This window comes from Hemitrygon akajei, chromosome 3 (genome assembly GCF_048418815.1).
Source record: "Hemitrygon akajei chromosome 3, sHemAka1.3, whole genome shotgun sequence".
Taxonomy (NCBI): domain Eukaryota; kingdom Metazoa; phylum Chordata; class Chondrichthyes; order Myliobatiformes; family Dasyatidae; genus Hemitrygon; species Hemitrygon akajei.
In genome coordinates this window covers 775,189-800,526 of record NC_133126.1, presented here as the reverse complement: position 1 = coordinate 800,526, position 25,338 = coordinate 775,189, and the positions used below count along the sequence as shown (strand labels likewise).

The 25,338-nt window shown below is 44.9% G+C and overlaps 1 protein-coding gene across 9 annotated transcripts in view; it reads left to right on the top strand.

Moving 5' to 3' along the window:
- Window positions 1-25,338, top strand: part of tmem63c (transmembrane protein 63C) — a 616,893-nt gene that overhangs the window by 309,178 nt on the left and 282,377 nt on the right. For 6 of the 9 annotated variants that reach the window (XM_073039117.1, XM_073039112.1, XM_073039120.1 and 3 more), the window contains 2 exons: window positions 7,071-7,238; window positions 18,529-18,644. In XM_073039117.1, the coding sequence (XP_072895218.1) occupies window positions 7,071-7,238; window positions 18,529-18,644 (284 nt within the window). The remainder of the gene's footprint in view (window positions 1-7,070; window positions 7,239-18,528; window positions 18,645-25,338) is intronic. The other 3 variants (XM_073039119.1, XM_073039118.1, XM_073039115.1) reach the window with 2 other exon arrangements.

Sequence of the window (25,338 nt, the reverse complement as noted above, 5' to 3'; positions counted from 1 at the left end):
ATAACTATGGAGGGCTGTGGGTAACCCTAGGTAATCTCTAAAGTAAGTACATGTTCAGCACAGCATTGTGGGCCGAAGGGCCTGTATTGTGCTGTAGGGTTTCTATGTGTCTTAAATATGTGAAGCAGCAACAATGAAAGTTGAAAAGTGTCTGTGAATTGGAGTTTGTGGGAAGGCATTTAGACAGGGTGTACATGTGTACCGAGTGGCACACATTCCCTTATTTCCTACTCTCTCATTAATTTATATAAAAGAAAGTCCAATTTGGTGTTATCAGATCGATTTCTCACTATCAGTCACTTTGGCTCTGCCCACTCAGTCTACCTACACTTTGTATCTTCTTGCTCTTCCATGTCACCTACTGTCTCTCCTAATTTACTGTCACTGGTGGTCTTGGAGAGACAGGAGTTCTTTCACCCAAATCTTGAATAATAGTGCTGGAACATTAAGGCCCAGTAAACTTGAGGGTCTGAATTATAGGGAGGCAGGTGTTTCATTCCAAGGACTGATTTTGTAGAGATGTAAAAAAATTATGAAGGCTATTAATAGGGTGAAGACACACAGTCTTTTCCCAAGAAAATGGAACTAAAAAATTAAAAGGCATAGTGAGAGGTGAAAGACTTAAAAGGGACCTAAGGGGCACTGTCTTCATGCTATACAGTGGATTCCAGTTAATCATTTATTTGGAACAACCTCCAAGAACAAAAACTAATCGAGAAAATAGCCGAGATTCCCTTCATTTATTTGAAACAATTGGGGTAGGGGACTGCTTAGCTGGTAAGAACAGGCTGAGTGAGGTAAGTATCTGGTAGGTTTCTCCTTCTTCATTCCCTGTCTGCTACTGCATAGTTAGAGCAGTGAGAATGGCTCCAGGGGCTATGTTGTGTTCTTTGTGTGAGATGTGGGGACTCTGATGGCTAACACAAGAGGGCACAGTTTTAAGGTGCTTGGAAGTAGGTATGGAGGAGATGTCGGGTAGGTTTTTTACGCAGAGAGTGGTGAGTGCATGGAATGGGCTGCTAGCGACGACAGAGGTGGATACGATAGGGTCTTTTAAGAGACTCCTAGATAGCTACATGGAGCTTAGAAAAATAGAGGGCTATGGGTAACCATAGGTAATTTCTAAAGTAACCATATAACCATATAATAATTACAGCAAAGAAACAGGCCATCTCGGCCCTTCTAGTCCATGCCGATCACTTACTCTCACCTAGTCCTACCGACCTGCACTCAGCCCATAACCGTCCATTCCTTTCCTGTCCATATACCTATCCAATCTTTTTTAAAATGACAATATGAACCTGCCTCTACCACTTCTACTGGAAGCTCATTCCACAGAGCTACCACTCTCTGAGTAAAGAAGTTCTCCCTCGTGTTACCCCTAAACTTTTGCCCCCTAACTCTCAACTCATGTCCTCTTGTTTGAATCTCCCCTACCCTCAATGGAAAAAGCCTATCCACGTCAACTCTATCTATCCCCCTCATAATTTTAAATACCTCTATCAAGTCCCCCCTCAACCTTCTATGCTCCGAAGAATAAAGACCTAACTTGTTCAACCTTTCTCTGTAACTTAGGTGCTGAAACCCAGGTAACATTCTAGTAAATCTCCTCTGTGCTCTCTCTATTTTGTTGATATCTTTCCTATAATTTGGTGACCAGAACTGTACACAATACTCCAAATTTGACCTCACCAATTTGACCTCACTTGTACAATTTTAACATTACATCCCAACTCCTATACTCAATGCTCTGATTTATAAAGGCCAGCATACCAAAAGCTTTCTTCACCACCCTATCCACATGAGATTCCACCTTCAGGGAACTATGCACCATTATTCCTGGATCACTCTGTTCTACTGCATTCCACAATGCCCTACCATTTACCATGTATGTCCTATTTTGATTAGTCCTACCAAAATGTAGTACCTCACACTTATCAGCATTAAACTCCATCTGCCATCTTTCAGCCCACTCTTCTAACTGGCTTAAATCTCTCTGCAAGCTTTGAAAACCTACTTCATTATCCACAACGCCACCTATCTTAGTATCATCTGCATACTTCCTAATCTAATTTACCACCCCATCATCCAGATCATTAATGTATATGACAAACAACATTGGACCCATTACAGATCCCTGAGGCACACCATTAGTCACCGGCCTCCAACCTGACAGTTATCCACCACTACTCTCTGGCATCTCCCATCCAGCCACTGTTGAATCCTTTTTACTACTTCAATATTAATACCTAACAATTGGACCTTCCTAACTAACCTTCTGTGTGGAACCTTGTCTAAGGCCTTACTGAAGTCCATATAGACAACATCCACTGCTTTACCCTCATCAACTTTCCTAGTAACCTCTTCAAAAAATTCAATAAGATTTGGCAAACATGACCTTCCACGCACAAATCCATGTTGACTGTTCCTAATCAGACCCTGTCTATCAAGATAATTATATATACCATCTCTAAGAATACTTTCCATTAATTTACCCACCACTGATGTCAAACTTACAGGTCGATAATTACTAGGTTTACTCTTAGAACCCTTTTTAAACAACGGAACCACTTGAGCAATTCGCCAATCCTCCGGCACCATCCCTGTTTCTAATGACATTTGAAATATTTCTGTCAGAGCCCCTGCTATTTCTACACTAACTTCCCTCAAGGTCCTAGGGAATATCCAGTCAGGATCCGGAGACTTATCCACTTCTGTATTCTTTAAAAGCGCCAGTACTTCCTCTTCTTTAATCATCATAGTTTCCATAACTACCCTACTTGTTTCCCTTATCTTACACAATTCAATATCCTTCTGCTTAGTGAATACCGAAGAAAAGAAATTGTTCAAGATCTCCCCCATCTCCTTTGGCTCCACACATAGCTGTCCACTGTGATTCTCTAAGGGACCAATTTTATCCCTCACTATCCTTTTGCTATTAATATAACTGTAGAAACACTTTGGATTTATTTTCACCTTACTTGCCAAAGCAACCTCATATCTTCTTTTAGCTTTTCTAATTTCTTTCTTAAGATTCTTTTTACATTCTTTATATTCCTCGAGCACCTCATTTACTCCATGCTGCCTATATTTATTGTAGATATCACTCTTTTTCCAAACCAAGTTTCCAATATCCCTTGAAAACCATGGTGCTCTCAAACTTCTAACCTTTCCTTTCAACCTAACAGGGATGTAAAGATTCTGTACCCTCAAAATTTCACCTTTAAATGACCTCCATTTCTCTATTACATCCTTTCCATAAAACAAATTGTCCCAATCCACTCCTTCTAAATCCTTTTGCATCTCCTCAAAGTTAGCCTTTCTCCAATCAAAAATCTCAACCCTGGGTCCAGAACTATCCTTCACCATAATTATATTGAAACTAATGGCATTGTGATCACTGGACCCAAAGTGCTCCCCAACACATACCTCCGTCACCCAACCTATCTCATTCCCTAACAGGAGATCCAACACTGCCCCTTCTCCAGTTGGTACCTCTATGTATTGCTGCAAAAAACTATCCTGCTTACATTTTACAAACTCCAAACCATCCAGGCCTTTTACAGAATGGGCTTTCTAGTCTATATGTGGAAAATTAAAATCTCCCACAATCACAACTCTGTGCTTACTACAAATATCTGCTATCTCCTTACAAATTTGCTCCTCCAAATCTCACTCCCCATTAGGTGGTCTATAATACACCCCTACAAGTGTTACTACACCTTTCCCATTCCTCAATTCCACTCAAATAATCTCCTTAGACGAGCCCTCTAATCTATTCTGCCAAGTACCGCTGCAATATTTTCTCTGGCACGTAATGCAACACCTCCCCCTCTTGCCCCTCTGATTCTATCACAACTGAAGCAATGAAATCCAGGAATAATTAGTTGCCAGTCACACCCCTCCTGCCGCCATGTTTCACTAATAGCTGCAACATCATATTTCCAGGTATCAATCCATGCTCTAAGATCATTTGCCTTTCTTACAATGCTCCTAGCATTAAAATAAATACATTTAAGAAATTCTCCACCTCTTACTCTCTGTTTAACCCTAATGGTGCAAACAACTTTACTATCTTCTTTTTCTTCCTTCCCCCCATGTCTTCGGTCTGAGCGCTCCCCTTCTCTATCACTTGCCAATCCTCCCTCACACACTGTCTACAAGCTTTCTCTATTTGTGAACTCACCTCCTCTCTCCTAGTCTCTTCAATTTGATTCCCACCCCCCAATCATTCCAGTTTAAAGTCTCCCCAGTAGCCTTAGCAAATTCCTCACCAGCATATTGGTCCCCCTAGGATTCAAGTGCAACTCGTCCTTTTTGTACAGGTCACACTTGCCCCAAAAGAGGTCCCAATGATCCAGAAACTTGAATCCCTACCCCTTGCTCCAATCCCTCAGCCACGCATTTATCATCCACCTCATTCCATTCCTACTCTCACTGTCGCGTGGCACAGGCAGTAATCCGGAGATTACTACCTTTGCGGTCCTTCTTCTCAACTGCCTCCCTAACTCCCTATATTCTCCTTTCAGGACCTCTTCCCTTTTCCTACCTATGTCATTGGTACCTATATGTACCATGACCTCTGGCTCTTCACCCTCCCACTTCAGGATATCTTGGACGCAATCAGAAACATCCCGGACCCTGGCACCAGGGAGGCAATCTACCATCCGTGTCTCCTAATGGAGTCCACAGAATCGCCTATCTGACCCCCTAACTATCAAGTCCCCTATTACTACTGCCTTCCTCTTCCTTTCCCTACCCTTCTGAGCTACAGGGCCGGACTCTGTGTCAGAGGCATGGCCACTGTTGCTTCTCCCTGGTAGGCTGTCCCCCTCAACAGTACTCAAACAGGAGTACTTATTGTCAAGGGGTACAGCCACTGGTGTACTCTCTAGTACCTGACTCTTCCCCTTCCATCTCCTAACCATGATCCACTTGTCTGCCTCCCGTGGCCCTGGTGTGACCACCTGCCTGTAACTCCTCTCTATCAACTCTTCACTCTCCCTGACCAGACGAAGGTCATCGAGCTGCACTTCCAGTTCCCTAACACGGTCCCTTAGATGCTGCAGCTCAGCACACCTGGCGTCCGGGAGGCTAAGAGACTAAACTAAACCTACCTTGCCTCACCCATTTCCACCTAAACCCGTTGAGCAAATCCCTTAAGCCTTTACTCTGCTCCCAGCTCACTCCGCTACCCAAAACAACACTGCCTGCTGTATAAGGCTGTGTTCCTTTTAAATCTTCCGCGCTTCACTGCCCGATGTCACACGCCTGCGCAGTCCCGCCTCTCTTAATCGCAATGAGAAGAAAAAATCAAAATGGCTCCTTCAGCACTCCCATTCTGATTCCCAGACTTCGTTCTCCAAATTAAACCCGAATCAGGATTTCTGTCCTTTTAAATCTTCCGCGCTTCACTGCCTGACGTCACACACCTGTGCAGTCCCACCTCTCTTAACCCCAATGAGAAGAAAAAATCAAAATGGCTCCTGCAGCTCTCCCGTTCTGATTCTCAGACTTACTTCTCCAAAGTAAGTACATGTTTGGCACAGCATTGTGGGCCAAAGGACCTTTTTTGTGCTGTAGGTTTTCTATGTTTCTATCCTGGTTAACCACATCTGCACCAGGTGCACTGACCTGCAGCTCCTCAGAAAACTTAAAGAACTGGAGCTGCAGCTTGATGACCTCTGGCTCATGTGAGAAACTGAGGAGGTGATAGAGCTACAGGGAGGTAGTCACCCCTTGGAGGGAGGTATCTGGGTGACGGTCAGGAGAGGGAAAAGAAATGGGCAGCCTGTACAGAGTACCCTTTTGGCCGTTCCCCTCGATAATAAGTATACCATTTGGATACTTTTGGGGTGGGGGGAGCCACAATGACTGGGGCTCTAACACTGAATCTGGTGCTGTGGCTCAGAAGGGAAGGGGGTAGAAGAGGACTGCAGTAGTGATAGGGGATTCCATTAGAGGACTTGACATGAGATTCTGTGGGTGGGACAGAGACACCCAGACAGTATGTTGCCTTACAAGTCCCAGGGTCAGGAGAGTCTCGGATCAGGTCCATGGCATTCTAAGGGGAGTGGGTGAGCAGCCAGAAGGTACTTATTGGCACCAATGATATAAGGAGGAAAAGGGAGGAGCTCCCAAAGAGAGAATTTAGGGAGCTAGATAGAAGGCTGAAGTACTGGTTATGCACAGGTTATGGCAGGGTTCTATTCTTGTGAACTGTTCATAATCTGCACAGTTTGTAATCGGAGATGTGGCCATAAGCTGAGTTCCCAGGCATCAAGAGATACCTGTAGCCCCCATTACAAATCCATCCAGCCGATCTCTCAAACACTCGTGTGTACAGACTGGACACAAGTCATACACTTACATCTCACTTTTAGACAAGTCTTCATAAAGATAACATTATATTTTAAAACTGAGTTGATGTACCTAACACATTTGTTGTATTTCCTGTGTACTGTGAAAAATGCAGAGACTGGGTAACTGGGAAACTGACCACACTCTGCCTTTTTGTGCCATGCTATGTTTCTCACATTAATTGCACCACATGCTATTTGTTGATGATTTGTGTGCATGACCATGATGTTTCTTCCTCCCACTCTTTCACTCCCAACTCCTCCTTCTCTCCTCACCTGCTCATTCTTCCTTCCTCCTGCACATCTCAATCTCCCCATCTCTCAATGTCCCTTCCCTGACCCACCTATCTCCCTTCTTCCTGCCCATCTCAACCTGCCCATCTCAACCTCCCCATCTCTCAATGTATCTTTCCTGAACCATCTATCTCCTCTTCTCTTACCATCTGTCCATTCTCCCTTCCTTCTCCTGTCTCAAACTCCTCTCGATTTCTTTTCTTGGACCCACCTTTTTCTATCTATTCCCTACCTGTCTCCACTTCTCTTTCTCCCGGTCTTTTCCTAATTCATCGTGTCCCTCCTTCAACCTTAGTATCTCATCTGTCATCTACTCCACTTCTTCTCCCTCCCATCCCGCCTCCTTTCTTTCTCCATGACTTCTCTGCCTCCCTCCACAGCTTTAACTGACCATGTTGTCCTTGTGCTTATGTGTAGGGCTGCTCTACATGTTGCTGAAACACCTGGTGGATCGATATAATATTTATTATGCGTGCTTACCCACCAAGCTCAACCATCGGCTGCACTCAGCTGCTGTCAGCCAGGTCATCATTGCGCCAATCCTCTGCATGTTCTGGCTGCTCTTCTTCTCCGTACTGCGTCTTGGTAGGTAATGTTTCTCGGCCATGCACAAAGTGAGCGGGGTTCTGTGTGGGAGAACCGCCAGGGCAGGTTTATTACTGTACATGAGTGTGGATTATTCCTTCAACAGCTGACAATCCCATTGTCCCCACCCCAGAACAGAACCTCTGAACCTCAGCACGGTCTAACTGTGGCAAAGGCAGAGGTCACAATGTCGTTGAAACAGGGTAGTTAGTGGGGAACTCAGCAGAGGTATTTCCACTAAAAGATTTGTTTTGTGGCTCTTATAAATTTGATATTGCAACAACTTGAAGCTTGTGCTGTGATCTAGTGCTTAAGTCATGTGACAAAAACATGGAGTGACCTGGAGACTGAAATACACATCAGAGAGGAAGCATGTGGTCCTTCAAGAATATGTTTGAGGCAGCAAGAGTCCATCATATTTATAAATAGTGTTTGTGACAAATATAAATCTACATATTCAGTGTACATTTCACAATGTTACGCCAGTGATACTAAACCTGATTCTAATCCCTGTGGCACACCACTAGTCAAAGCTCCAGGCAGAGAAGCAACCATCTACTACTATTCTCTGGCTTTTCCTGTGAAGCCGATGTCTAATCTAATTTACTACTCCATCTTGTATGCCAAACAACTAAGCCTCCTTGACCAACCTCCTATGTGGGGCCTTGCTAAAGTCCACATAGACAATACCCACTGCCTTGTCTTCATCAACTTTCCTGGTAATTTCCTCAAAAATCTCTGTAAGACACAACCAACCATGCACATAGCTATGTTGACTATCCCTAATCAGTCTCTGTCTATCCAAATACTTAAATATTCTTTACCTTAGAAAACCTTCCAATAACTTTCGCACTTCTGATGTCAGGCTCATTGACCTATAACTTTCTGGCTTATTCTTAGAGCCTTAATTAAACAACGGAACAATATCAGCTATCCTCCAATCCTCTGGCACCTCACCCATTGATAAGGATGTCTTAAATACCTCTGCCAGAGCTCCTGCAATTTCTGCACTAACTTCCCACAGGGTCCAAGAGAACACCTTGTCAGGCATTGTGGATTTATCCACTCTTATTTGCTTCAAGATAGCAAACATTTCCTCCTCTGTAATCTTGTATATGGTCCATGACCTCACTGCTGCTCTGGCTCACTTTTGTAGATCCTGTGTCCATCTCCCAAGTAAATACAGGTGCAAAAAAAATCAATTAAATATCTCCCCATCTTTTTCAGCTCCATGCATGGATCTTCCAGAAGACCCAAGTTTGTCCCTTGTTTTCCTTTTGCTCTCAATATATCTGGAGAATACCTTGGGATTTTCCTTAGCCTTGTTTGCTAGAGCAACCACATGCCTGTTTTAACTCTCTTGATTTCCTTCTTCCTTTTTCCCTTGTATTTCCTATATTCCTCAAATACCTCATTTGTTCTTTCCTGCATATACCTGCTATGCACCTCCTTTTTCTTAACCAGGGACTCAATATCTCTTGAAAAACAATGTTCCCTAAACCTGTTTTTCTTGCTTTTTACTCTGACAGTGCTGTACTCTCAAAATTTCACTTTTGAAGTCTTCACATTTACCAAGTGCACCTTTGCCAGAAAACAACCTATTCCAATCCACACTTGCCAGATCCTTCTGATACTCCTCAGAGCTGAACGTTATTGAGCTGCAGCTCCTGAGAGAATGTATAAAGGAACTGGAACTGCATCTCAATGGCCTTGATACGGGAGAATAAGGAGGTGATCGATTGGAGCTTCAGGGAAGTAGTCACTCCTAGGTTGCAGGAAACAGGTAACTGGGTGACTGTCAGGAGAAGGAAAGGGAAATGCATAGCCGGTGCAAAATACCCCTGTGGCCATTCCCCACAATAATAAATATACCACTTTAGATACTGTTGAGGGGGATGACCTACTATATTAACATCAATAACATAGGTAGAAAAGCTAAGGAGGTCCTGAAGAGAGATTTTAGGTAGAAAGCTGAAAAACAGGACCTTGAGGGTAGTAATCTCTGGATTTCCCTGTTCTACGTGTCAATGAAGGTAAGAATAAGATGATTGGGACCGCTTCTTTTTGTACTGTCTATCAATGATCTAGATGATGGACATCAGCCAGTTAGAACAGCGAAAAGAGTTTGAAAGGAAACAGTTATTTCTTCAGCAGTTTGATTGAGGTACGACTGTGCAAAGGCGTGGACGTCAGCCTGGTTGAACAGTGAGAAGAGTTTAAAAGAAAACAGTTTTATAGAGCAGGCTTAAGAGAAGTGGGCAGAAAAGCAGAGGGAGACAGAATAGGAGGGCTTTGGTTCAATGGGGCTTCGGCGATAATGGGTCAAGGCGAAGTAGGATGCTTTTGTAGAATACAGATGAGTGTGAGGCGGATGTTCTATGCTCAGTGTCGGATGTGGGAAGCCCTGGAGACTACCAGCCCCCCGGATGGCCACCTCTCAGCCAAGTGTGTCAAGCTGCTGCAGCTCCTTAGGAACCACGTTAGGGAACTGGAGATGAAGCTTGATGACCTTCGTCTGGTCATGGAGAGTGAGGAGTTGATAAATAGGAGCTATAGGCAGGTAGTCATACCGGGGCCTCGAGAGACGAACAACTGGGTAACAATCACAAAAGGGAAGGGTAAAAGTCAGATGCTAAGGAGTACCCCTGTGGCTGTCCCCCTTAACAATAAGTACTCCTGGGGGGATGGCATACCTGGAGGAAGCAACAATGGCCGCACCTCTGGCACAGAGTCTGGCCCTGCGGCTCAGAAGGGTAGGGAAAGGAAGAGGATGTCAGCAGTGATGGGGACTCTGTAGTTAGGGGGTCAGACAGGTGATTCTGTGGACGCAGGAAAGAAACACGGATAGTAGTTTGCCTCCCAGATGCCAGGGTCTGGGATGTTTCTGATTGCTTCCACGATATCCTGAAGTGGGAAGGAGAATAGCCAGAGGTTGTGGTACATATTGGTACCAACGACATAGGTAGAAAAAATGAGGAGGTCCTGAAAACAGACTAAAGGGAGTTAGGATGGAAATTGAGAAGCAGGACCATGAAGGTAGTAATTTCAGGATTTCTGCCTGTGCCATGTGACAGTGAGTATAGGAATAGAGTGAGGTGGAGGATAAAATGCGTGGCTGAGGGATTGGGCAGGGGGCAGAGATTCAGATTTCTGAATCACTGGGACCTCATTTGGGGCAGGTGTGACCTGTACAAAAAGGATGGGTTGCACTTGAATCCAAGGGGGACCAATATCCTGGCGGGGAGGTTTGCTAAGGCTATCAGGGAGAGTTTAAACTAAAACACAATACTCTAAGTGTGGTCTCACCAGAGATATGTAGAGTTGCAACATGACCTCTCTACTCTTGAACTCAATCCCCCTATTAATGAAGCCCAGCATTCCAAAGGCCTTCTTAACTACCCTATCAACCTGTGCAGCGACCTTGAGGGATGTATGTATGTCCCTCTGTTCATCCACACTCTTAAGTAACCGACCATTAACCCTGTACTCAGCCTTCTGGTTTTTCCTTCCAAAATGCATCACCTCACACTTATCTGGATTGAACTCCATCTGCCACTTTTCTGCCCAACTCTGCATCCTGTCTACATCCTCTTGTAACCTTCGACAACCTACAGCTCCATCCACAACTCCTCCAATCTTTGTGTCATCCGCAAACTTACTCACCCATCCTTCCGCCTCTTCATCCAGGTCATTTATAAAAATCACAAAGAGTAGGGGTCCCGAGACAGATCCTTGCAGCACTCCACTAGTCACTGAACTCCAGGCAGAATACTTCCCTTCCGCTGCTACCCTCTGCTTTCTTCCTGTAAGCCAATTTTTTATCCAAACAACCAAGGTTCCACTGATCCCATGCCTTATGACTTTCTTGATGAATCTCTCATGGAGGACCTAGTCAAATGCCTTGCTAAAATCCATGTAGACCATATCTACTGCCCTGCCCTCATCAATTTCTTTTGTTACCTCTTCAAAAAACTCTATTAGGCTCGTGAGGCACAATCTTCCCTTCACAAAGCCATGTTGGCTATCCTTCAGTATACTGTACTTCTCCAAATGCTCGTAGATCCTATTCTTAAGAATCCTTTCCAATAGTTTGCAGACCACCAACGTAAGACGCACTGGTCTATAGTTCCCAGGATTCTCCCTATTACCTTAAAGGGAATTACATTTGCCATTCTCCAATCCTCTGGCACCTCCCCTGCAGCCAAAGAGGATTCAAAGATCATAGCTACTGCTCCAGCGATCTCTTCTCTCACTTCCCACAGCAACCTGGGGTATATCATGTCTGGCCCTGGGAACTTATCAATCTTGATGTTTTTAAGAATATCCAGCACTTCTTCTTCCTTAATCTCCACATTGTCCAGCACACAGGGCTGGTCTATTTCAACCTCACCCTGATCAAGGTCCTTTTCACGTGAATACTGAAGCAAACTATTCATTTAGGTCCTCGCCAACCTCCTCTGCCTCCAGGCACATGTTACCCTCTTTATCCTTTAGTGGCCCCACCTTCATTCTTGTCATCCTTCTGTTCTTCACATACGTATGAATGCCTTGGGGTTCTCCTTAATCCTACATGCCAAGGCCTTCTCATGCCCCCTTCGAGCTCTCCTAAGTCCTTTCTTAAGCTCCTTCCTGGCTACCCTATATTTCTCATGAGTCCCTCCTGCTTCCTGCTTCTTATATCTAACATGTGCTTCCTTCTCCCACTTGACGAGTTGCCTCACATGTTTCCTCAGCCACGGTTCCCTTTTCCTACCATTTTTTCCTTGACTCAGTGGGACAAAACTATCCTGAACCTAGTACAAGTGTTCCCTAAACTTCCTCCACACTACTTCTGTGCTTTCACCCTTGAACATCTGTTTCCAATTTACTCTCGCTAGTTCCTGCCTCATCCAGTTAAGCACTTTCGCATTTTGTCTGCTTTTATCCCTTTCCATAGCTACGCTGAAGCAAAAGGAGTTGTGGTCACTCTCACCAAAATTCTCCCCCACCAAGAGGTCTGCCACCTGACCAGGTTCATTACCCAGAACTAGATCCAGTATGGCTTCTCCTCTCTTCGACTGGTCCACATACTGTGTCATGATTCCTTCTTGAACACACCTGGCAAATTCAGCCCCATCTATCCCCCTTGCAGTCAGGAGGTGCCAGTCAATTTGAGGGAAGTTGAAATCACCCATACCTACAACCCTGTATTTCCTGCACCATTCTAAAATCTGCCTGCTTATCTGCTGCTCGGTGTTCTGAGGGCTATTTGAGGACCTATAGACTACTCCCAGCACAGTGACTGATCCCTCCCTATTTCTGATTTCCACCCACACCGACTCAGTGGATACTCCCTCTGCAGCGTCCTCCCTTTCTACAGCCGTGATACTATCCCTGACCAGTAATGCCACTTCCACTCCCCCCTTTTCTACCTCCCATCCTATTCCTTGTAAAACACCTAAACCCCAGTACCTGCATCAGCCAATCCTGCTCTTCCTCCAGCCAAGTTTCAGTAATGGCCACAACATCATAGTTCCACGTACTGATCCATGCTCTAAGTTCATCCCCTGTATTCCTAATCCTCCTAGCGTTGATATAGACATATTTCAATCCCTCTAACTGGCTACATTTATGTTTTGTAGCCTGCCTGTCCTTCCTCACCAACTCAGTACACATAACATCATGCCCTTGTCCTTCTACCCTAATCTTTGCACTCACATTCTGATTCCCACCCCCCGCCAAACTATTTAAACCCTCCCCAACAGCTCGAGTAAACCTGCCGGCCAGGATATTGGTCCCCTTCCATTTCAGGTGCAGCCGGTCCTTTTTGTACAGGTCAGACCTTGCCCAGAAGAGATCCCAATGATCCAGAAATCTGAACCCCTGCCCCCTGCACTTACTCTTCAGCCACGCATTCATCTGCCATAACTTCCTGTTCCTACCCTCTCTGTCTCATGGCACAGGCAGCAATCCCGAGATTACCACCCTTGAGGTCCTGCTTTTTAACTTCTTTCCTAACTCCCTATATTCCTTCTTCAGGACTTCATCCCTACTCCTATCTATGTCATTGGTCCCCATGTGGACCACGACATCTGGCTGCTCACCCTTTCTCCTGAGAATACCGAGAACTCGATCCAAGATATTGTGGATCCTGGCACCAGGGAGGTATCAGACCATCCAGGATTCTCTATCTCTCCCACAGAACTTTTTATCTGTCCCCCTAACTATTGAATCCCCAATCACTACTGCTCTCCTCTTTTCCCTCCTTCCTTTCTGAGCTGAGGGTCCAGTCTCGGTGCCAGAGACGCGACCACTACAACTTGTCCCTGGTAGGTCGTCCACACCAAGAGTATCCAAAACAGTATATTTATTGTTGATGGGAATGGCTACAGGAGTGCTCTGCTCTTTCTGTCTATTCCCCTTCCCTCTCCTGACAGTCACCCAGTTACCTGCCTCCTGACTTTTAGGGGTGATTGTCTCGCTGAAACTCCAATCTGTTACTGCCTCTGCCTCTGCCTCCTGAATGATCCGAAGTTCATCCAGCTCCAGCTCCAGTTCCCTAACTCGGTTTGACAGGAGCTGCAGCTGGATGCACCTTTTGCAGGTGTATTCATCAGAGACAATTGTGCTGTCCCTGACTTCCCACATTTTACAATTGGAGCACTGGACTGCCCTATCTACTGCCTCTATTACCAACTCCTAAGTTAATTAAATTAATTAAAGAAAGTTACCCGGCCTTACCTCACTGGGAGAAAGCTTGTCCTCCGCCTGTTATCGCCAAAGCCTCTTGAGCCGAAGCCTCAAAGCTCCACACCTTTACTGGCCCACTCACTCACTGGCTGCTCTCTACTTGTCTGTTCCTATCCCTCTCCAATGCTATGGTAAAAGAGATAGAATTGTGATCACCATCTCCAAAATGCTCTCCCACTGAGAGACCTGACACCTGACCAGGTTCATTTCCCAATACCAGATCAAGTACAGCCTCCCCTCTTGTAGGCTCGTCAACATATTGTGTCAGGAAACCTTCGTGAACACTGCTAACAAACTCCACCCCATCTAAACCCCTTGCTCTGGGAAGATACCAATCAATATCGGGGAAATTAAAATCTCCCACCATGATGAGCCTGTTATTATTTACCTCTTATTTATCCTCCTCTTATTTACCCCTTGATCATGACCCCACTAAGGAGCACCGGGCCATTGTCTCCTATACCATCACCAAGATAATCAGCTCTGGGGATCTCCCATCCACTGCCACCAACCTCATAGTTCCCACACCCAACACTTCCCGTTTCTACCTCCTACCCAAGATCCACAAACCTGCCTGTCTAGGTAGACCTATTGTCTCAGCTTGCTCCTGCCCCACCGAACTCATTTCTGCATACCTTGACACTGACTTATCCCCCCCTTGTTCAATCTCTTCCCACCTACGTTTGTGACACTTCTCACGCTTTGAATTTTTTTGATGATTTTAAGTTCCCTGGCCCCCACAGCCTTATTTTCACCATGGATGTCCAGTCCCTATATACCTCCATCCCCCACCCAGACGATCTCAAAGCTCTTTGCTTCTTTTTGGATTCCAGACCTAACCAATTCCCCTCTACCACCACTCTCCTTCGTCTAGCGGAATTAGTTCTTACTCTCAATAATTTCTCCTTTGGCTCCTCCCACTTCCTCCAAACCAAGGGTGTAGCCATGGGCACCCACATGGGTCCCAGTTATGCCTGCCTTTTTGTTGGCTTTGTGGAACAGTCCATGTTCCAACTCTATACGGGTATCCGTCCCCCTCTTTTCCTTCGCTACATCAACGACTGCATTGGCGCTGCCTCCTGCACGCATGCTGAGCTCGTTGACTTCATTAATTTTGCCTCCAACTTTTACCCTGCCCTCAAATATACCTGGTCCATTTCAGACACCTCCTTCCCCTTTCTTGATCTTTCTGTCTCCATCTTTGGAGACGGCTTATCTACTGATATCTACTATAAGTCTACAGACTCTCACAGCTACCTGGACTATTCCTCTTCCCACCCTGTCTCTTGCAAAAATGCTATCCCCTTCTCACAATTCCTCCGTCTCTGCCGCATCTGCTCTCAGAATGAGGCTTTTCATTCCAGGATGAAGGAGATGTCTTCGTTTTTTAAACAAAGGGGCTTCCCTTCTTTCACCATCAACTCTGCTCTCAAACGCATCTCTCCCATTTCCCGCACATATGCCCTCACCCCATCTGCCCGCCACCCCATTCAGGATAGGGTTCCCCTTGTCCTCACCAACCATCCCATCAGCCTCCAGGTCCAACGTATAATTCTCCGAAACTTCCGCCACCTCCAATGGGATCCCACTACCAAGCACATCTTTCCCTCCCCCCTCTTTCTGCTTTCCGCAGGGATCGCTCCCTACGCGACTTCCTTGTCCACTCGTCCCCCCCATCCCTTCCCACCGATCTCCTTCCTGGCACTTATCCTTGTAAGCGGAACAAGTGCTACACCTGCCCTTACTCTTCCTCCCTCACCACCATTCAGGGCCCCAGACAGTCCTTCCAGGTGAGGCGACACTTCACCCGTGAGTCGGCTGGTGTGGTATACTGCGTCCGGAGCTCTTGGTGTGGCCTTTTATATACTGGTGAGACCCGACGCAGACTGGGAGACCGTTTCGCTGAACACCTACGCTCGGTCTGCCAGAGAAAGCAGGATCTCCCAGTGGCCACACATTTTAATTCCACGTCCCATTTCCATTCTGATATGTCTATCCATGGCCTCCTCTACTATCAAGATGAATCCACACTCAGGTTGGAGGAACAACACCTTATATACCGACTGGGTAGCCTCCAACCTGATGGCATGAACATTGACTTCTCTAACTTCTGTTAATGCCCCACCTCCCCTTCTTACCCCATCCCTGACATATTTAGTTGTTTGTTTTTTTTTCTCTCTGTCTGCCCATCACCCTGCCTGTTCTCCATCTCCCTCTGGTGCTCCCCCCTCCCTCTTTCCTTCTCCCGAGGCCTCCCGTCCCATGATCCTTTCCCTTCTCCAGCTCTGTATCACTTTCGCCAATCACCTTTCCAGCTCTTAGCTTCATCCCACCCTCTCCAGTCTTCTCCTATCATTTCGCATTTCCCCCTCCCCTCCCCTCACTACTTTCAAATCTCTTAGTATCTCTCCTTTCAGTTAGTCCTGATGAAGGGTCTCGGCCCGAAACGTCGACAGTGCTTCTCCTTATAGATGCTGCCTGGTCTGCTGTGTTCCACCAGCATTTTGTGTGTGTTGTTTGAGCCTGTTATTATTACACCTTTCCAGACTCTGTCTCCCTATCTGCTCTTTGATGTCCATGTTACTATTAGGTGGTCTCTCAAAAACACCCAGTAGAGTTACTGACCCCTTGCTATTCCACAGAGACTCTGTAGACAATCCCTCCACGACTTCTTCCTTTTCTGCAGCTGTGGCACTGTCTCTGATCAGCAGTGCAATGCCCCGAGCTCTTTTGCTTCCCTCCCTGTCCTTGCTGAAACATCTAAAGCCTGTCACAATCAGCAGCCACTCCTGCCCCTGAGACATCCAAGTATCTGTAATGGCCACAACATCATAGCTCCAAGTACTGATCCATGCTCTAAGCTCATCTGCTTTGTTCATGATGCTTCTTGCATTAAAATAGGTACATCTCAAACCATCAGTCTGAGCGTGTCCCTTCTCTATCACCTACCTATCCTCCCTTTCACACTACGTACAAGTTTTCTCTATTTGTGAGCAAACCATCCCTTCCTCTATCTCTTCAGTTCGGTTCCCACCTCCCAGCCATTCTAGTTTGAAACGGCTATTCTCGATTTGGGTGTTATGCAATGAACTGGAATTGATTAGAGAGGGTCAAGGAACTGTTAGATGCGAATGATCATAATATGATAGAATTCACCGTGCAATTTGAGAAGGACAAGCTAAAGTCAGATGTATCAGTATTGCAGTGGAGTAAAGGGAATTACCGAGACATGATGGAGGAGATGGCCAACATTGAATGGAAAAGAACGTTTTGCAGGGATGACAGCAAAACAGGAATGACTAGGATTTCATGAAGCAATTTGGAAGGCGCAGGATGTATACCTCTTAAAAACAAAGAAGTATTCTAAAGGCAAGATGACACAACAATGGGTAACAAGAGAAATCAAAGCCAAAGAGATGGCATATAATAGAACAAAAATTAGTGGGAAGATAGAGGATTGGAAAGCTTTTAAAAACCAACAGTAGGCAATTAAAAAAATAATTAAGAAGGAAAAGATAGAACACAAAGGCAAGCTAGCCAATAATATTCTTCAGATACATGAAGTGTAAAAGAGAGGTGAGAGTGTATATCGGACTCCTGGAAAATGTTGCTGGAGAGGTAGTAATGGGGGACAAGGAAATGGTGGATGAAATTTGCATAAGTCTTCACTGTGGAAGACACTAGTGGCATGCCAGAAGTTGAAGAGTGTCGGGGGTTAGAAGTGTGTGAAGTTGCCATTACTAGGGAGAAGGTTCTCGGAAAAACTGAAAGATCTGAAGGGAGATAAGTCATCTAGAACAGATGGTATATGCCCCAGGGTTCTGAAAGAGGTGGCTGAAGAGATTGTGAAGGTATTACTAATGACTTTTCAAAGCACAATTGATTCTGGCATGGTTCCAGAGGAATGGAAAATTGCAAATGTCATACCACTCTTCAAGACAGGAGAGAGGCAGCAGAAAGGACATTATAGTTAATCTGACTTCAGTGGTTGGGAAGATGTTGGAGTTGATTGTTAAGGATGTGGTTTTGGGTTACTTGAGGCACATGATAATATCAGCTGAAGTCAGCATGGTTTCCTGAAGGGAAAATCTTGCATGACAAATCTGCCAGAAGATTGGGCCTGAGAGGGAATATGGATCAGCCATGATGAAATGTTGGAACAGACACGATGAGCCAAATCACCAAATTCTGCTGCTATATCTTATGGACATATGATACAATCAAAATTGGCCTTTCTCCATTTGTGAATCACTTCCCAAGGACCAGACCTATTTTCATAATTACCTTGAAACTAAAGGCATCAATGTAAACCTTCCTTCCCACATAGCCTTCCATTTTTCCTTTTGTTTCTATTATTTGATAACATCATTATGAGGCAGCTGGGATTGTTTTGCTTCATTATTCATTCTGCTGAACTGGACATTGTTGAATTCAGACAGGTTTCTGTGTAGCATGATGTGAGATTAGCCAATTTGAACTGCAAATATTGCAACAGTGTATTTACAAATGATGGGATATTGAACGTTTGGGATTGCGGCAATAACTGTTGTTTTTATTGCAGGGCCAGTGCAGCCCATCACCCTCTTCACATTTGTCACGTTACTCCTCTGCATCGTCTTCTCATTGTTCGCATTTTGCATCAAAGGAGTTCACAAACTTAAGCCTCAAAACTATCAGGTAAATGGGATTGTGCTGGGATATAGAAGAAAGGTAAATGGGACACCCAGTGGGACTGTTTTGGGGCGTAAAAGCAAGGGAAATGGGACATCCAGCAGGATTATGTTGGGATGTAGAAGAAAAGTAAATTGATCACCGAGAGGGATAGTATTGGGATGTAGAAGAAAGTTAAATGTGACACCCAGAGGGTAGTGTTTGGATGTAGAAGAAAGTAAATGGGTCGCAAAGAGGGATAGTGTTGGGATGTGGAAGAATGGCTGTGACACATAGATCAATGGTTTAGAATCTGAGACAAGGTCAGATATCAACCTTGAAGGAAATAATGTCCTGATTCTCCAAAACCTGTTGACAAATACTGCCCCTGCACCTTGGGGCATGAACAAGGTTAATGAGTCATATACATCCATCCTATGTGGACATATGTCCAAATCACAGCTGAGTCTGCAGATCATGGATCAGCCTTGTCCTTTTCTGTTGGGACAACAGGATGCGATTGATGGAACAGATGAAGCTACAACCTTACAGCTCCAGCAATCCAGGTTCAATCCTGACCCCCAGTCTGTTCTCCCTCTGACTGGGTGACTTTTCCCCAGATGCTCTGAAGATGTGCGGGTTGGTGTGTTAATTGTCCCTGTGTGCAGGTGAGGGGCAGAATCTGGGGTGGGGGTGGGAGATGATGAGAATGTGGGGTAAGTGTAGGACTGGTGCTTGATGGTGGCAAACTAGTGGGCTGGAGGGCCATTTTCTATATTGGGTTACTCTATGACCCTATCCTTGAATGGTAAATTGCTGATTCAGAGAGTTCCAGTGATAATGAACAAATAGTCTTGTCAGTTTCTTATAATTTGCTGCTCCTGTCCTTGCTGTCTCGGCTTGGGGGTTGTTGTCAGGGCAGCCAAGACATAGAGGGTACACAAGCCTGGATAGTTGTTGGAGGGAGTGAATGTTCAGGAGGTGGCTGGTGTGTCAGTCTAGCAGGCTACTTTCTTTTGTATTGTTTCAAGTTGATGAAGCCGCATTCATTCAGGCTGGTAGAAAGTGTTCCACTATGCTCCTGACTTGTGCTTGCAAATGGATATAGGAAAGGCCTTGGGGTAACAGGAAGTGGGTCCCTTGTTGCAGGATATCAGCCTCTGGCCTTCATTTGTCATCACAGAATCTGTCCCTTAAGGAGATGATCATCTTCAAGGATGAAGACTCGTGGAGGGAATATGAGCAAAAGATGGAGACGATCTTGGGACTTGTGTCTTCCTTTTTGTTTGTTTCTAAATGAAACATCACACAGTCAAATGAGCAAATTAGAGAACAGGCTTGTTCAAGCAATCATTAGTAACTTGTATGGTTTTACATTGTGTTCTTAAGCAACATTTATGTGAAGTAGAAGAGAGGAGAAAACTTCCAGAAGCAGGTAGATAGATTCAAAGATTCAAAGGACATTTATCATCAAAGTGTATATACAGAATACAACCCTGAGATTTGCTCTCCTGCAGGTAGCCACAAAACAAAGAAACAATATGGAATCCATTCAAGAAAACATCAAACCCCCAACGCATGAAAAAAGAGCAAATTGCGCCAACAGCAAAAAGCAAGTGAACAATACATAGAATATCAAAAATCAAGCCAGGAGTCCAGTAGTATTCAGTTTAGTTCATTTCAGCACCATACCACTAGTTGATTGCAGGCCACAGACTATTATTTGCCAAAGCACCCCAGTCCACATCTATCACTCTCATCAAACCGCTCAAAAACAGCAAACAAAAAGTAACCCAAATCCAGAACTCCTTTGTTGTAGAGAGACTAGTGACAATTGTAACATCTGCTCCCTGTGATTGGCTTACTCTGAGTAATAAAAAAAGTCAATGCTGGAAATACTCATCAGGTCAGGCTACATCTGTGGAGGGAGGAGTAGACTTAATATTTCAGACCACAGACTTATCATCAGAACATGAAAAGCTGTGAATTGAATTGACTTTATTTCTTACATCTGTCACATACATTAGGAGTAAAAGTCTTTACATTATGTCTCCATCTAAATGTGCAATGAGCAGTCATAGTAATTTATAATAAATAGAACAGTAAAGGTAACGTGGAATACACTCAAATCAGGGTGAGATAATCCATCTGATGGCCTGGTGGAAGAAGCTGTCCCGGAGCCTGTTGGTCCTGGCTTTTATGCTGCGGTACCATTTCCTGGATGGCAGCAGCTGGAATAGATTGCGGTTGGGGTGACTTGGGTCCCCAATGATCCTGCAGGCCCTTTTCACTCACCTGTCTTTGTAAATGTCCTGAATCATGGGAAGTTCGCAACTACAGATGCGCTGGGCTGTCTGCACCACTCTCTGCAGAGTCCTGCAATTAAGGGAGGTACAGTTCCTATACCAGCCAGTGAGGATACTCTCAATTGTGCCCCTGAAGAAAGTTCTTAGGATTTGGGAGCCCATACCGAACTTCCTCAACCGTCTGACATAAAAGAGGCACTGTTGTGCTTTTTCCACCACAGCTGGTATGTACAGATCACGTGAGGTCCTCTGTGATGTGGATGCCGAGAAACTTAAAGCTGTTTACCCTCTCAACCCCAGATCCATTGATATCAGTATGGGTTAGCCCATCTCCATTCCTCCTGTAATCCACAACCAGCTCCTTTGTTTTTGCGACATTGAGGGAGAGGTTGTTTTCTTGACACTACTGTGTCAGAGAGATGACTTCTTCCTTGCAAGCCACCTGGTTATTGTTTGAGATAAGGCCAATCAATGTAGTGTCGTCATCAAACTTAATTAGCAGATTAGAGCTGAGTAACACAGTCATGGGTATACAGGGAATAAAGGAGGGGGCTTAGTACACAGCCCTGAGGGGCTCCTGATGTTTTTCGTTTGGAGAAAGAAGTCAGAGGATCAGAATGGGAGTGCAGCGGGAGCCATCTTGAATTTTTCTTATTCTTATCGGAGAGGCAGGATTGTGCAGGCGTGTGACGGCGGGCAGTGAAGTAGGGAAGATTTAAAAAGGACACAGCCTTATACAGCGGGCAGCGGAGGGAAGGCTTAAGGGCTTGGGCTCAATGGGCTTAGGCGGAAGCGGGCAAGGCAAGGTAGGCTTAGGTTTCAGTTTTTCCTGTTATTTGAGGAAGGGGGAAGTATGAGTGTAAGGGCAGCTTGTTGTTCTCGGTGTCGGATGTGGGAGGTCCTGGAGTCTCCTAGCCTCCTGGAAGTCCACATCTGCGCCAGGTGCGCCAAACTGCAGCTCCTAAGGGACCGTGTTAGGGAACTGGAGCTGCAGCTAAATGACCTTCATCTGGTCAGGGAGAGTGAGGAGTTGATAGAGAGGAGTTACAGGCAGGTGGTCACACCAGGACCACGGGAGGCAGACAGGTGGGTCACAGTTAGGAGAGGGAAGGGGAAGAGTCAGGTACTTGAAAGTACCCCAGTGGCTGTACCCCTTGATAATAAGTACTCCTGTTTGAGTACTGTTGGGGGCTTTAGCCTACCTGGGGGAAATGACAGTGGCCGTGCCTCTGGCAGAGTCTGGCCCTGTGGCTCAGAAGGGTAGGGAAAGGAAGAGGAAGGTAGTCGTAATAGGGGACTCAATAGTTAGGGGGTCAGACAGGTTATTCTGTGGACGCGATCAGGAGACCTGGATGGTAGTTTGCCTCCCTGGTGCCAGGGTCCAGGATGTTTCTGATCGCGTCCAAGATATCCTGAAGTGGGAGGGTGAGGAGCCAGAGGTTGTGCTACATTTAGGTACGAATGACATAGGTAGGAAAAGGGAATAGGTCCTGAAAGGAGAATATAGGGAGTTAGGAAGGCAGTTGAGAAGAAGGACCACAAAGGTAGTAATCTCAGGATTTCTGCCTGTGCCATGCAACAGTGAGAGTAGGAATGGAATGAGGTGGAGGATAAATGCGTGGCTGAGGGATTGGAGCAAGGGGCAGGGATTCAAGTTTCTGGATCATTGGGACCTCTTTTGGGGCAGGTGTGACCTGTACAAAAAGGACAGGTTACACTTGAATCCTAGGGGGACCAATATCCTGGCGGGGAGATTTGCTAAGGCTATTGAGGAGACTTTAAACTAGAATGGTTGGGGGGTGGGAATCAATTTGAAGAGACTAGGGGAGAGGAGGTTAGTTCACAAATAGAGAAAGCTAGTAGACAGTGTGTGAGGGAGGATAGGCAGGTGATAGAGAAGGGGAGCGCTCAGACCGAAGATGTAGGGGAGAAGGAAGAAAAAGATAATAAAGTTAATCGCATCGTTAGGGATAAACAGAGAGGAAGAGGTGGAGAGTTTCTTAAATGCATCTATTTTAATGCTAGGAGCATTGTAAGAAAGGTGGATGAGCTTACAGCATGGATTGATATCTGGAAATATGATGTAGCTATTAGTGAAACATGGTTGCAGGAGGGATGTGATTGGCAACTAAATATTCCTGGGTTTCGTTGCTTCAGGTGTGATAGAATCGGAGGGGCAAGAGGAGGAGGTGTTGCATTGCTTGTCTGAGAAAATATTACAGTGGTGCTTTGGCAGGATAGATTAGAGGGCTCATCTAGGGAGACTATTTGGGTGGAATTGAGGAATGGGAAAGGTGTAGTAACACTATAGGGTTGTATTATAGACCACCTAATGGGGAGCGAGAATTGGAGGAGCAAATTTGTAAGGAGATAGCAGATATTTGTAGTAAGCACAGAGCTGTGATTATGGGAGATTTTAATTTTCCACACATAGACTAGGAAGCCCATTCTGTAAAAGGCCTGAATGGTTTGGAGTTTGTAAAATGTAAGCAGGATAGTTTTTTGCAGCAATACATAGAGGTACCATCTAGAGAAGGGGCAGTGTTGGATCTCCTGTTAGGGAATGAGATAGGTCAGGTGACGGACGTGTGTGTTGGGGAGCACTTTGGGTCCAGTGATCACAATACCATTAGTTTCAATATAATTATGGAAAAGGATAGGTCTGGACCCAGGGTTGAGATTTTTGATTGGAGAGAGGCTAACTTTGAGGAGATGCAAAAGGATATAGAAGGAGTGGATTGGGACAATTTGTTTTATGGGAAGGATGTAATAGAGAAATGGAGGTCATTTAAAGGTGAAATTTTGAGGGTACAGAATCTTTATGTTCCTGTTAGGTTGAAAGGAAAGGTTAAATGTTTGAGAGCACCATGGTTTTCAAGGGATTTTGGAAACTTTGTTTGGAAAAAGATGGAGATCTACAATAAATATAGGCAGCATGGAGTAAATGAGGTGCTCGAGGAATATAAAGAATGTAAAAAGAATCTTAAGAAAGAAATTAGAAAAACTAAAAGAAGCTATGAAGTTGCTTTGGCAAGTAAGGTGAAAATAAATCCGAAGGGTTTCTACAGTTATATTAATAGCAAAAGGATAGTGAGGGATAACAACACACACAAAATGCTGGTGGAACACATCAGGCCAGGCAGCATCTATAAGAAGAAGCACTGTCGAAGTTTCGGGCCTGGCCTGCTATGTTCCACCAGCATTTTGTGTGTGTTGTTTGAATTTCCAGCATCTGCAGATTTCCTCGTGTTAGTGAGGGATAAAATTGGTCCCTTAGAGAATCAGAGTGGACAGCTATGTGTGGAGCTGAAAGAGATGGGGGAGATTTTGAACAATTTCTTTTTCTTCAGTATTCACTAAGGAGAAGGATATTGAATTGTGTAAGGTAAGGGAAACAAGTAGGGAGGTTATGGAAACTATGACAATTAAAGAGGAGGAAATACTGGCGCTTTTAAGGAATATAAAAGTGGATAAATCTCCGGGTCCTGACAGGATATTCCCTAGGACCTTGAGGGAAGTTGGTGTAGAAATAGCAGGGGCTCTGACAGAAATATTTCAAATGTCATTAAAGACGGGGATGGTGCTGGAGGATTGGCGTATTGCTCATGTGGTTCCATTTTTTAAAAAGGGTTCTAAGAGTAAATCTAGGCCTGTCAGTTTGACGTCAGTGGTGGGTAAATTAATGGAAAGTATTCTTAGAGATGGTATATATAATTATCTGGATAGACAGGGGCTGATTAGGAATAGTCAGCATGGATTTGTACATGGAAGGTCATGTTTGACAAATATTATTGAATTTTTTGAAGAGGTTACGAGGAAAATTGATGAGGATAAAGCAGTGGATGTTGTCTATATGGACTTCAGTAAGGCCTTTGACAAGGTTCCGCACAGAAGGTTAGTTAGGAAGGTTCAATCGTTCAGTATTAATATTGAAGTAGTAAAATGGATTCAACAGTGGCTAGATGGGAGATGCCAGAGAGTAGTGGTGGATAACTTTTTGTCAGGTTGGAGGCCGGTGACTAGTGGTGTGCCTCAGCGATCTGCATTGGGTCCAATGTTGTTTGTCATATACATTAATGATCTGGATGATGGGGTGGTAAATTGGATTAGTAAGTATGCAGATGATACTAAGGTAGGTGGTGTTATGGATAATGAAGTAGGTTTTCAAAGCTTGCAGAGAGATTTAGGCCAGTTAGAAGAGTGGGCTGAACAATGGCAGATGGAGTTTAATGCTGATAAGTGTGAGGTGCTACATTTTGGTAGGAATAATCCAAATAGGACATACATGGTAAATGGTAGGGCATTAAAGAATGCAGTAGAACAGAGTGATCTAGGAATAATGGTGCATAGTTCCCTGAAGGTGGAATCTCATGTAGATAGGGTGGTGAAGAAAGCTTTTGGTATGCTTGCCTTTA